Raw genomic sequence first — 14377 nt, 5'->3', positions numbered from 1 at the left:
TGAACCCCAATGATTTTCTTGTTCCAAATAAACAACCATCTCTATTCTTTCCTATAGCATGTAGGTGCAGAAGGAGGAAGAATATGAAAATGGAGCATTTGTTTTGTACAAAACAATACCTGGTTACCATTTATTTGTTAGATGAAATGTTTCATCTTTTTGTTTTTCTCTTACATCTATGTAAACAAAAGAAAAGTTAAAATAAGGTAAAAATATTTTAATTTGGGATACAATATCTAAACTACATAAATATTAGCATATACTATTCAAACCAATACACCACAATATTCAAATCAAACATGCCACACTATTCTAATTTGAAATATAATAGTCAAACCAAACATACCAAAATATTTTAGTGTGTGATACAGTATCCAAACCAAACATACCAAATTACAATTGATTAACAAAGAATATAGTATTCGAACCAACACACTATAATATTCTAATAAAGAATACAATTTTCAAAATCAAACATATCGCAATATTCTAATTGGGAATACAGTATTCAAATCAAATATACCATAATATTCTAATTTGGAATATAGTATTCAAACCAAACATACCACAATATTCTAGTTTGAAATACAATATAACATACCACAATATTCTAGTTTGAAATACAATATTCAAATCAAACACTTTTTATTTATATTTATTGTGTATATATTATTTTACTTGGAATATTAACATTCTTTAATAGTATACAATGATTAGTTTATTGTATTTTTTTTATTGTATAGAGGAAGATAAACTTCTATAACGACAAAGGTTCCCGTAGTAAAAAAAATATATTTAATGAATAATCTTTTTTTATTCTTTTATTTTGGTAAGTTTGAAATGGATGAAATAAGATTGAGTAGATTTGCTTTGTGTATATAGCTTCCTATAATTTAGGGGACATATTTATTAGGTAGTTATTGTCCTTTAACTAAATAGGTATGTGGGGTAATTAATTGATGTGTACTACATGTAATTTTTTAATTGAAGTATAGTGTGTTAAGGGTTCTTTAAAGGGAGTATACGGTGTAACTTCCTTATAAAACATTATCTTAATATGTCTACTTTTTTTCACCATCTTAAAAATTGAAATTAAAAAATAGCCAGATTTACAAGTGATAATTGAAAAATAATCACAATTTTAAAAGTAATCGAAATTTAGCCACTTTTTATGTAAAGATAAATTTGAACGAAAATACTGTTCAAAATCCGGAAAATATTCTAACATAATATACTGGAATTCCAGCACAATATACTGGAGTTCCAGTATAATATATTGGTTCAGCATACTATGCTGGAAGTTCATACATAGGTGCTCAATCTCCAGTATATTATGCTAGAACTTTCCGTGTGTTGGAGCTCCAGCATAATATGTTGCAAGTTCATACACATGTGCACCATTCTCCAATATATTATGCTGGAACTTTCTGTGTTGCAGCAAAATAGTGACTATTTTTCAATGAGTTTGCAAACGCTGACTATTTTTCAACTACCAGTCCAAAAATTGACTAGCCCGTACTATTTTCGGTGTCTTTATGTACTTAAAAAAGAATGATTCTAAAGTAGGTGTCAAGTTGAGGCAGAGAATCCAGGAGCCTAGAAAGGTATAGGCACTGATCTCACGATCAATATTAAAAATAAACAGATAATTGGTAAAACGTGCGGAATCACATATTGGATTACCCCAATGCGGGGAAATCACAATAAGAGAAAAGTAACGATAGATGTGTAGGAAATAGCAAAGTAGATAAGTCATTTGCGTGACTTTAAAACTTTTGAAACTTGTGTCTTTAACCATGCCATAGCATTTATGTAACTATAGAAACTTTTCATTTAGGGAAGCTGAAGTAAATTGTTTTCAAATTTAAAAGACACCATTCTTTTTTAAACGAACTAAAAAAGAAATAGGTTCATATAAACTTGAATGGATAAAATACATTTTCTATCTGGCCTTTAAGATGATTCGAATATATGAATAGCCCTTTTATATCTCAACAAATTAATTGATGAAGTCTCATTTTGAATAAAAAAGTTAAATGAGGGTCCATTTTTTGGAAACAAAAAATATGAGGGTCCATTTTTTGGAAACAAAAAATATGAGGGTCCTTTTCACTAATTAACTAAGAAACCAATTACGCCTCCTATCAAGTGTAAAGCATGAATCACGTCAAGTTAAATCTTCTGCTGTACTCAATGGACAAACAAGAAATGCACTCTTTTTCTGCAACAATGAAATAACGTACAAACAAGATTCAATCTATAGAAGATGCACTGCTTTGTTTTCTTCTTTGGAGAGACTCTCAATAATAACTCTCTACACTCATATGCCCGACTAAAAAAGTTTTAATTCTCAAGCACGTTTTAACTAAATTTACAAGGCAAAATCTCTCCTGCTAAGAACCCTTAAAAGCACCCAAATGTCCAGACACTACTCATAAAGCATTCTACTGCTAAGCACTCACCCTATATAGATGTAGCAGTTGGAACTGATTAGGAAACATGACCGCCATATACAATATCATCAATTGGTGCTAAAGCTGCAGCTCACGAGCAGAAGAACACTACAGTTATGCAGGTTAGATCAAATATTTCCCACATTCATTCAGATTACTAGAACAATCACTCCATTGGGGTAGGTCCCTCCTCTTCCATTATACTAATAGTATCGGAGTGAACACTTCCAAGCATAACTGCTGTGAGCATCAACTTTCCAGCATCAGGGTAATCCTTGTGCTGCATCAGGATATTTTCCACAGAGGATCCCATGTTCTTTAAATTCACGTGGTCAGAATTTTCTAGCCTCAACGGCAGCACTTCCTGGAAATTGCCCTCAAAAGTTTCCGCTTTGGGGCCATAGCACCTATTGGAAGCCTGGAAAAGAATGGTGTCTTTTAGAATGCTCAAAGTCTCCTCATCACTCCACCCCTCATCTACAGATGCTAGATACAGTCTCTCCCAGTCGTCCTGATTGGAGGCATTTCTCCAGCAGTCCTCCAAGAGGCTTGCATTAGACTTGATAAAAGAGGATCTGGTCCAAGCAAAAACATCAAAAACTCTCAAAGAAAGCTCCCTATTCTGAATTTTAAGGCACAATTCAATAAGGTCCACAGGGGGAAGAAGTCGCTGGCGAACATTTTGCCTTTCATCATCTGGAAGGAGTTTCATTATTTCTTCCTGCAAGAGAAGTAAAATTGACAATAAGAGCAAAGAGAGAGAGAGGATATTAATCTATCAAAGATCCCTTGCCACAAGGGCAAACTGGACCATTAAACGAAAAAAACTAGAAAACAATGACAAAATGGGAAAGCGGGCACTGACCGGTTACATTTGCTAGGTTGGGGCACTGAATAAAAAGAAACCTCTCTATCTAATAAGTAATATCCTATTAGTTATTCATATCTCTCTTCTAGAAAAGCTGTCTCTGGCTGCTTCTAGTTTCACAAGGTGTGGTACTTCTGAAGTCGGCCAATACATAGATTCAGCACTCTGTCCAGACTTTTACCTTAATTAATTCCATAAATATTTCAAAAAAGAGTCTTTTATTTTCACTTTATTACCAAACATTAGCCTGCGGTCTTCTTCCTCTACTTCCATAACTACGGGGATTATGTTCCACATGCCTACTTATCCTGCCTCACGTTTAGAATTTTGGAAGTATTTGTTACAACTAAAGTCCACACCAACTCTTATCTTTTGTTTAATCTTGTGGATTAATACGTAGGCAGCTACAATACCAAGTCTGACATGAGTACATGACAAAAGATTATTATTACGGGTCTGCAACTAAATCATGGCAGACAACAGTAGACCATACAACATAATTCCATATCCATATTAAAAGGTAGATGGACCATATTAGAGAAAATGACCAAAATGGTCCTTAATGTATAAGGGATGGATTATTTTGGTCCTTACTGTATACCACTTAACAGATATGGTCCTCTGTGTATACAAAAAGTTGACACATGTAGTCTCTAACCCTAAAACTAACAGTACACCTCAAATTTCCAGTTAAATTTAACCACAAATGTCATGTGCATCTCACGTGAGGTGCCATAAACACAACGTTGGAGCAAACCTTCCTACTCGATCTGGACACATTGTTGCAGGCCCTCACTCTATTGATATCCCTAAAGGATCAATTGGAGAAAGTTGATTTGTCCGGTTGGTGCTGGAAGATCAAAGGCAGAAGCTCAAGATGCCATCAATATACCAACTTGGAAGAATTATCTAATGTCTATTAGGATCTCAAAGGATTCTGCAAGAGTTGTTGGTGAGTTAGTTCATTCCACTAAGATGCTTAAGGTGGTTCGTTTCATAATAATCTGACTAGGTGCAAAGTGGCCATGGCCATTACTGAAATTATGAAACGCATCAATTTTAGGAAAAATTCCATATGCTCTTCTACAGTTCTACGAGGGTACTGAGTAGGCTTTTGAAGAGGGAGTACCTTGTATGAACCACTTGGGATATGCTGTTAATTTACAAAGTCTCTTCTATCTCTTCACTTCTTGAACTCAAAGCAGAGTGCACGATTTCTTCTGGCTATGCGAAAGAGTGATTGAAGATTTACATAGTTAAATACGAATCAATCACTGATGAAGGAAATTATAGACTCAGTGTTGACAAATTGAGCTCATTGCAACTTCCTAAGATGGATTAAAAATTCTGGACATGAGGAAGGATATGGAAACAGAGTCAATTCGATAACAGAGTCGTGTTAACAGAGTCTTTAAATCCTACCAGATCTCAACATACTCCCCGACATCCTCGCTGAATCTCTTTCTCCGGCAAAAGGTTTGTTGCCTGAAGCATACATCGGTGTCGCCGACTCAGATGAGCAAGCCGAAGCTTTCTTTTATGTTCTGGTTGTGTTTATGGCACCTCACGTGAGATGCACATGACATTTGTGGTTAAATTTAACTGGAAATTTGAGGTGCACTGTTAGTTTTAGGGTTGGAGACTACATGTGTCAACTTTTTGTATACATGGAGGACCATATCTGTTAAGTGGTATACAGTAAGGACCAAAATAATCCATCCCTTATACATTAAGGACCATTTTGGTTATTTTCTCGACATATTAAGATAGAATTTGAGTAGCCACTGATAGTATTATCACTATTTTCCTAATAACCTGTAATGTTATCATTGTGCGACAAGTTATGTTCACAAAAGAGCAATTTCTACTGAGATGACAGAAATCCTCAGCTCCAATAACCAAATAAGCAAAAAAAATTAAACTGATACCTGCAAGTTCAGAATCTTCAAATCAGCCTCTATGCGCTTCACCTTTGTTTCAAAATTAGCACTTCTTCCTGCCAAGAGATGAAGTAAATGTAAGTTGTCATCAGTAAATAGTATAGAAGCAATACAAAAATAATAAACTGGAAACATGAAATTTGTTGAATTCTAAAGGTTAAAAGTCCAACCGACATGGAAAATGAAGAAGATGAAGAATGTCAACAATGTCAAATAATAATAACCAGTCTGGAATCAACTGATATAATTACCATCCAATTTTACTATTTGGTTTTCAAATGGAATTAGCAAACTTCATAAAATTTTCTCAATTTCTTTATTTTTCAATACCATAGCTTATGGCAGTCCATATATTCCTCCCTCGGGAAAGAGAACATTAATCACAGATAGATGTAGATAATGCAAAAGGAAGAAAATGAACTTCCTGAGTCAAGGTAGTTCCTGAAACCAACTCTCCACCTGCTGAATAGCGGTGCTGTTCTTTATTGAGAAAGCTTAAGATGAGTTGTGTAAACTTCAAAAGCTTTAGAGATTATTTCTGAGTCTCGAACAAACACTACACCTCAATCTCAAACAAAATTGTGAAATGAATCCGTTATAACCTTTCCGCTTTATTCCGCAGTCCAAGTCATTCCACTACTACTTTCCTTACAAATTATTTTAAAGAATCAAACTTTCATAAAGATGTCAATGTATTGGGGATAAAACACGATGATGTTTGTTTTCAATTCTTGTCCCCCCACATTCATTTGGAAAAAGCACCAACCTCAAAAGATATTGGCCTTGCATTGCTTGGATCCAATCTTAGCTAACTTTTGTGCTCACAATTACATAGTCAAAGGAAAGAATACCTGCCAATGCTGCTATCTTCGAGAGATTCAGAAACCGCTTTCTTTCCACCAAACTTGTTTCTACGGTGGGGTCAAATGAATAGGTTCCATCATCCATAGCGGAGCTATCATCCGGTGAAAGAGACAAAACATGTAGAGTTTCAGAAGCTTCAGAAAATTGACGAAGAAATATCTCGTGAAGCCAAAGGAGATCCTGATGCTGTTTTAAAAATATTGCTAGTTCTTCCTGAAACTCCTCCCCAAGTCTCATTAGCTTAGAGAACTGTTTGTTGTCATATAGTTGTTGAAACACGAAGTAACTAAAGCCTCGTTTAGGTCCCATGCTGTCATGCTGCACAGGAAAAGGCTTATTACACAGAAGTAGGCAGACATCTAAAGAAGCAAAACACACGCAGAACACATAAACATTTACCATAAGATTTTTAAGAAGTTCAGTATTGTTGAGATCGCAGCATATACTCCATAGAGTTTTGTAACCTTCGTGTCTTTTTGCAATAGTCAACAAGCCTGAGGAAAGCTTTCCAAAAATCTCCGACTTTTGCTCCTCAGCTCCTTCGCCCAAATGCTGCATGGATGAATATGTTTGAGCAAAAACAATGACTGGGATAAGACATCATGCTATATTCCTTTTCAAGAATTTCTTATCCTTAGGTAACTCTTTATTACATGTATGAATACTAACAGACAAGTACAGGGGAGAAAAAGAAGCTTTTTTTTGGGTGGGGATATCTTCTTGTACATAAATCAAACCTTCGACAAGAATTGAATAAGAGGTAAAGAGAGATCTACCTGCAGTTTGCCTTCAACAACGTCTTTCACTTGCTGGTAAAGGCAGTCCAAGAGTGCATCTCTTCTATTACAATACTCATCTAACAGACTTTTGTGTCCTTCGCCACGCTCAACTTTTGCACTGACAGCACCAGAATATGCTTCCAATAATATATCAGATAGCACTTCAAGGTGTGAATGAAAATCTAATATTTTGGTATCATCCAGGGAATTATTTTCCTTCACCAGTTGAAGCATAAAATGTGCAAGGCTCCAGAGCCCATTCCGCACCTTTTCTTGACAAGTCCATGGTGTCAAGCCCTCTGACAGAGGATACCAAAGGTCATTTTCATTTCTGTAAGTCATGGCTGTGCGAAGCAAAGTCACACAGGCACTGGAGAGTTCACATGTTCTTTGGAAGAGAACAGCAACTGTCATCTTTTCGCTGATAATGTAATCTAGGTCTCTCTCTAAGCAATAGAAAAATTCTTCAAGATCTGAGACCTTACTGTAGAAAACTTCAGCATTATCCCTATCCATCAAAAGAACTGTTCTTCGGCGAGCTCTTTCACCAACTAATTGGATGACATCCCACAGGGAACCCGACATTGACATCTCAGTAGTTGAATAAGAGCCAGCTCCTGAGGCACGGTTCTGATTGAGCATGTTCTGCAGCTCCCTCAATTGAATCAGGCCGGCAAGCTTTTCACCATGTTCCATGATAATTTGCAAAGCATGCCCTGGCACAGAATTTAAAACTCTTAGGACTGATGGTTTCTAGGAGAACAAGATCCATTAGCATATTAGGGCCACATAGAAGCAAGTGGACAATATGCTTTTGCAGCCATTAACTTATGCTGTTGGAACTTGGAGTGACCTGACTTAAGACTAGCGAATGGCATCCTTGGAATACCTACTTACTAATAGCAGCAAAAAAGACTGCAATTGATCATCTAACTTAGATCATTCAAGGACAACTGGAAGCTAGATAGTCTGACAGGCTTTTTCAGAACCTGTGATCTCCTAGAGCCATCAAACAAGAAACAAAAAACCAACTTTCCACTTGTTAGTTTCATATATTAAAAACATTTGACCAGCCATTCACGAGTAGTAATAGCAGAAGAACCGGATCCAGTGATGGCATGAAAAGATGAGTGACAAGGACTACTAAAAGAGTATCAAGACCGCTGCCTACTGGCAAGTTCAATGCTTTAACTGCCAGTAAAGATTGCCAAGTGTCAGCATCAATTTGAACAATTCAGGCCTTCAAACCTACTTTCGCAGAGAACCAGCTAATGCAAGCCATAACTTACAAGGATGTACGGTAATTCGAGACTGGCTCATGAATTTTCCAGTCAAACATCTTTCTCCTTTCTCAAAAATTTATATTCACCTCCATTATCATTTCATTCAAATTTAGTTCTAAAGGAAGACACCAATAATATTTAACCTATGGGTCCAATCTGCTTACTCGCGTAGCATGTACTGCGCAGTGCGGAGAACGAGATTCTAATGAAATTACTAAGAAGCTTCCCTCCTATTCCCTTGTTCAGTTCCCAGTACAAAAGTGCAATTTCATGCTGTAAAAACTGCTTTCAGTGTAGCAAAAAGCATTGCTTATGACTAAACCCTTGTCTACAAAACCAAATGACACATATCCATATTTATATGCATAAAAGTTCTCATTTGTAATATAAAGCATTCTGTTTTTCCAGTCACTATCACCAAATTTAAATGGAACTATCCATTGGCACACATTTTACTGAAACCATATCCATTAACTAGATTACAAAAATGTCAAACAAGCTTATATTTTGCAGTTGCAATGCATTTGACTCCATAAGAGAGGAGTTCTGTCTGCTTGAATCTCCAAGCTATACGAGTACAATTATGAGAAGGGCCTTTTATACTAATTCTGGGAAGGCCTTGCCAAGGCATGGTTGGAATGGGCTTTCCTTGACAAGGAACTCAGCCATACCAACCAAATGAAAGCATACGAAGTGTTAAAACTAGAATCCCTTTCTAGCTAATTCTACATGCAATAAATCATGCCAAACTTAGGGTGCGTTTGGTATGGCGCAAGTCATTTTTCAAGAAAAAAAATTTCATGCACGGAAGTCATTTTCCGGTGCTTGGTTACCATCCAAGGAAAATATTTTCCATCAAAACGTGGAAATGACTTCCATCACTTATAGACAGAAGTCATTTTCCATATAACTTTAAATTTCAAAATACTTGTCCAACTTACGCTTAGACATTATTAATCATTAGTATGCAAAATTTCATTAGAACACACTGATAATCGTATTATTACCTTTCAATATCTATTTTTTCTGAAAAATATTTTCCACTCACCAACCAAATGGCCGGAATGCGTTTTAGAAGAAATTATTTTCCGGGGACAATGACTTCCGCCATACCAAACACACATTGTTCAACCACATTGGGAGGCCTAAGAGGAAGAAGCAAAACATAATACGGCGAAGAGGTCATACTCTGTCTAAAACATAGTTCTTCATGGCACTTGGATAAAGCAAGGAACTGAAGGAATCGTTTATGCTTCTGCTGCTTCTCCAGAAGTTGCGAGGACACGACAGACGAAGCCACAATCTCAGCACCCCTGGTGGTTGTCCAATGTTTTGCAAGGGTATCCACAATTGATTTGCTTGTCCTCGCAAATACATTTGTTTCCCCCTCTCTTTCAAATGCCCCTGAGGTCTTCAACTTATCGAAAGCACCATCCGCATGCCCAGATAAAAGAAAATCATGGAAAAGCTGATTTAGCAAAGCTTCAGATTCTTCATCTTGAGCATTTCGACGTGCAATTCCAGTAAGACCAGGCCTTTGTCTATCTCCAGTATCCCATGCTTCTGAAGTCGCCCTTCTTGGAGCAACATTACCCACAAAAGATAGGTTTTTCCTCTCTTCCAGCGATGACCTCTCATTAGAGCTTCCTTTACGTGACAAACTTCTCTCCGGTGGTTCAACTCCACCAATTAAAACCGCCCTCTCAGGAATAGCCCAAACTCCAGCCCTTTCAGTTAGTACAGCCCAAGCTCCATCCTCGCCATCATCTGAAGAAGGGAAAACTGAAGCATCAAGAACTCTTCCAGCATCATATGGTAGATCAAATTGATAAAGCCGGGTAGAGTTTCTCCAGTAATGTGAGACAGTTGCAGTGCCATCACCAGAAAGAATGATCACTGAACCAGCTGGCTTACCCCCAACCTTCAATCTCATAGAGAATAAAAACTCTTCGTCCTCAACTCTAGCTTTAGGAATTATCACTTGGATAGGAGCTTTTTTCTCTAAAATCCTTTCATGTGGCTGCACACATTCGGAAGAGACATTCACCCCAGATTTATATTGCATGGTTAGAAGTGAATACTCAGTGTAGCTTGAACTGGTGACCCGGTCCTTGCAAAAGATCGCAATGAGAATAGTAATAACCTTGCCATCATTATCAATCTGCAAATCTAGAGGCCAGATTCGCTTCTGCCCGGCCAAATCCTTCTGGATACCCAGATCACCATCAGTGCCAACAATTTCATGAGTCCAGATCTTAGAAACATTGAAAGAGGCAGAAAGTTTAATAGAGAAACATTGTATTTCATGATCTGTCAATAAAAGAAACTGCCGGTCGGACTCGGACAGAGACTGCCAAACCAGTGACCTAGGGTAGCCCCTGCCTCCAAAGAATTGCCCACCATCACTTCCTTGAGAGCTCTTACTTAACATGTCCTGACAAATCTTTCTGCGCTGAATTCCACTGGGGCTGCAGATAAATTGCCAAAGCTCGCCATTAAAACTACAAGCAAGAGCAACAGAGGCATGACTGTGTTGGGTCTCAGGGGCAGCACAAGCAATCAGACAGATGAGAGAATTTGAACGAGATACACTGCTCCCAGGTTTATTCTGCTGATGTGACTTGGTTGGGGTGCCCTTCACATCAGAAGTAGAAAAACTTATCTCAGACTCCTCAGGGAAACTAACAACTGGTTCATTCCGAGCTGTAGAGTAGATATCTGGCCAGTATATGAGATTACGAGTATTCCGATGACATGCAATAATACCGGCAGAAGTGCACTGTGGAACAACTTTATTGGTACTCTGATCCCAATTGATGAGACAAACTAACCAATCATTAGAAGATTTTCCAATATCTTCATTTCCGGACATTGTAGAAGGAAGATCAAGAACAACACAGTTCCTAGAAGCTGCTGGCGATAAGTAACTCCAGATAAAGAGTTTGTTTCCACATATAATCCACGCCAAGGAAGTTTCCTTATCCATTCCACCAGAGATGGATGCATTACCTTAACAAAAAGACACGTGCAATCTCAAAATCAATCACTCGACAAAATAACACTTCATTGTATAGCAGGTACTCAAAGCACTTAAATATTGGAACCTATAACTCTATCTTAATTATGGAAAAAGGGGACACAACTAAGATAACTATTTTCCTATTACAGTACTGACGAAAGGTTTAAGCATACAAGATAAAAGTATCAGCTCATTCACTAACCAGGAGCATGTTTCTGAAGAAAAACCGCATGTTCATCACGCAGGACTTGTGGGAATTCTCCAACATAGACTGGCTGAATTGGATCGGTTTCTTCGCCTTTATCACTCTTCTTCGCAGGCGGAATTCTATGACAATTAACAATCAAACACCATCTTAATCAGTTTCCATTCAAATATACTTCTACAACTTATATTCCCTATGAACAATCAACTAATGAAAAGTACAAAAAAATAGGCAGCATTTGACACTAATATTTTAAGCTAGTTATGTATAGGTTAGTAAAATGAACTAGTTAGCGAAGGTAGAGCTACTCCATTTTACTTCACGGAGAGTACATAGGGAATCCAAGTGTTGGTCTGTAAAACACAGCAAATTGAACTTAGAAGATTTTCACTATCTGAAAACAACCACAAAAATAAATGAAGAAAAAAAACAAAACTGATAAAATGAAAACAAAGAATCATTTAGCTAATTATAGTCGCATATGCAATCTGGCAGCAAAAGAAAGAAAAAAACTAGGTAACTTCTTCTTATCCGCCTAAGCCTTATGGTGGTGGGAGGTAGCAGGTATCCAATAGAATAGTTGAAGTGCTCAACAATAGCATATGCAATCAATAGTAACAACAGGATTATTAAAAAGCAATTTCACGGTCTATAATATACCTAAATTAGGAATTAAGAATAGTAAAATGAACATCAACAGTAATTCACTTTATACACAATATGAGTGTGTGTGTGTGTGTATTACCTGGCGAGAACAGAAAGACGGGAAGCCCAGGGAGCAGGAGTACCAGTGGTAGGGCGATTAGGGATAGAATTGTCATTTTCAACAGTCCTTCTATTCTCCGTCAGCGGCGTCACCGGTGAGTCAGTAACAGTAGTAGGTTTACTCTTGCGAGCGGTGAAATTTGATCTCTTAGTTCCTGGAGAGAACATTTTGATTTAAAGAGTGAGAGTAAGGTTTTTAAGGGTTTATAGGAGGAGAGAGAGAGAGAGAGAGCGTATTCGTGCTTTTGCGAGTTTCTTCTAATGGCGAAAGCTAAATATAGTCCTACTACTTCAGTAGGAGATTTGAAACTTGAAAGGAGAATCTGAAGAAGAGACTTGCACAAATTTTTAAAATGTGCCAGCGGTTAGAGTGGCCTCTTTTTCCCCACTTCAATTACTCTTTTAATCTGTATTTCGTAAAGATTTGACCATAAAAAAATATTCCTTTTTTCCGAAAATTTTCACTTTTTTTAAACCATAAAATTTTTTATTTTCACTTGAACATAAATTTCGTAATTATTTTATAATTTCAAAATTTTCAAAATATTATTTTTTATTTCAGATCACTCATAAAAATTCAAAAACAACCCAAAATTATATTCATGTCCTAACACAACTCTAATTTTCAAATACAATTTTTGCTGAAAAAAATTTTCACTTTATTCCGAAATTTTACAATTCTTTTGTGTAAACGCCCACTTAATCGGTATTATGTAAAGATTAATTCACTTTTTTTAAAAATAAATAGAAAAATAAAAAGGTTTTGAAACCCGCTAAAAAATAGTAGTACTAGTATCTAAATTATTCAAATGGTTGATTTTATTGTCACTTTTTTATCCACTTTAATTTGAATAAAGTAAAAGTTTATTTTGTTTTTCGTAATTGTGCGTAAACTAAAGGAAGTAAGAAAGTATCCTGAAATATGTAAGTGTTTTTAATACTTGGAACCAAGAAAGAATTATGTGTAGCATATGACGTATTTTCCTAATTTTTCATGTTTTCTTGTTCTTGAATTACGTTCTTAACTATAGTAGTTTTAGATTGATTATTATCAAAATAGTAGAAATTTCACATCATTGAGTAGCTTTAGTTTATCAAATTATTCTGGATATAAGCTTATTAGCTTGAAACATACACTAGTATGAAGCCATTTAAAAGCTGCTTAAGGATCAATTAGTTTTTATAATATCGGTAGTTTGATAGAGTCGCCTTTTTAAGATTTCTAAATATCATTGATTTGAGAATATTGTAGGTACTACTCTGCCTAATAAAAGGTGGAGTAATTGACTTATATCAATAACATAATTTTCAAAAACAATTCTTAAACAAAATCGACAAAATTAGGAATAACAATAACAACATTTAGTGAAAAAAGAAAAGTTTACTAAAGAATATGGTTTGCCTTTTATTTCTTTATTATAAACATATTTTATTTGAGCAAAATCCGGTGAAAATGGTGATCACCAAAAGCTATGTAACTCAATCTTCAATAGTAGGATCAAACGCCACATTTCCATGTCCTTCACCAGCTCCGCCACCAAAACCACCCCCGCCGTTTTCACCGCCTCCTCCACCACCACCGCCGCCGCCGCCGCCACCAACTCCATTGCTACCTGATCCACCCCAACCACCTCCTACTCCCCCACCAAATCCACCATTCTCACCTCCTCCTCCGCCACCGCCACCGCCACCACTGCCTGATCCAGTAAAATAGCCAGCTCCACCTCCTATTCCCCATCCACCATCTGAACCTCCTCCTCCTCCGCCTCCGCCTCCGCCTCCACCGGCAACATTTCCGATAATTTGGTCAATTCCGTCAAAGCCGAGGATGTTTCCGGATGGAAATTGTAGAAGCTTCCTTGCAAATGTTGTTTGCACAAAAACACACACAACAAACAACAGAACCAATCTGCTACACATCCTTGCACTTGCTGTTAACACTACACCATAAAGTAGCACAGCGTAATTAGTTTTTTTTTAAAATAAAAACTAACTGTCTAAACACTATTATTACCACAAAAAAAATAGAAAGATAAATGTAATTATGTTGCATATTTAGCAGTAATATAAATTATAATCAATATTAACAACAAATTAAGATGAGAATGGCTTCTTACTTAGGCTCTTCTCGTATGTGTGTTTGCACTGAAATGACCTAAGAGAAGAGCTAAACAATTGGATGAATAATTTGAGATGCTTAG

General features: G+C 36.6%; 2 protein-coding genes across 2 annotated transcripts; both read right to left on the bottom strand.

Moving 5' to 3' along the window:
- Positions 1-2194: 2194 nt before the first annotated feature.
- On the bottom strand, positions 2195-12565 carry LOC107790000 (nuclear pore complex protein NUP133). The gene is made up of 8 exons (XM_016611886.2): positions 12157-12565; positions 11409-11533; positions 9376-11196; positions 6902-7620; positions 6525-6677; positions 6113-6443; positions 5250-5317; positions 2195-3174 (listed from the first exon to the last, which is right to left on the bottom strand). Exons 1-8 carry the CDS (start codon positions 12342-12344, stop codon positions 2620-2622), a joined length of 3960 nt encoding a protein of 1319 aa, XP_016467372.1. The 5' UTR covers positions 12345-12565; the 3' UTR covers positions 2195-2619.
- Positions 12566-13439: 874 nt separating this feature from the next.
- LOC142168732 (uncharacterized) lies at positions 13440-14377 on the bottom strand. Its single transcript, XM_075229585.1, has 2 exons — positions 14294-14377; positions 13440-14116 (listed from the first exon to the last, which is right to left on the bottom strand). Coding segments are annotated over exons 1-2 (462 nt in total). The 5' UTR covers positions 14295-14377; the 3' UTR covers positions 13440-13655.

The sequence above is a fragment of the Nicotiana tabacum genome, chromosome 2, assembly GCF_000715075.1.
Source record: "Nicotiana tabacum cultivar K326 chromosome 2, ASM71507v2, whole genome shotgun sequence".
NCBI classification, from domain to species: domain Eukaryota; kingdom Viridiplantae; phylum Streptophyta; class Magnoliopsida; order Solanales; family Solanaceae; genus Nicotiana; species Nicotiana tabacum.
Note: the sequence above shows the minus strand (reverse complement) of the source record. Positions and strands in the feature narration are given on the sequence as shown.

Bases quoted from the DNA above. Each gene is read 5' to 3' on its own strand.
- LOC107790000 (XM_016611886.2), bottom strand. From the start codon at position 12,344: ATGTTCTCTCCAGGAACTAAGAGATCAAATTTCACCGCTCGCAAGAGT. The intron at 11,197-11,408 runs GTTAGTGAATGA...CTTTTTGTTAAG, and splicing joins TCTTCAGAAACATGCTCCTG to GTAATGCATCCATCTCTGGT. The intron at 3,175-5,249 runs GTATCAGTTTAA...CTTCTCTTGCAG, and splicing joins TGAAGATTCTGAACTTGCAG to GAAGAAATAATGAAACTCCT.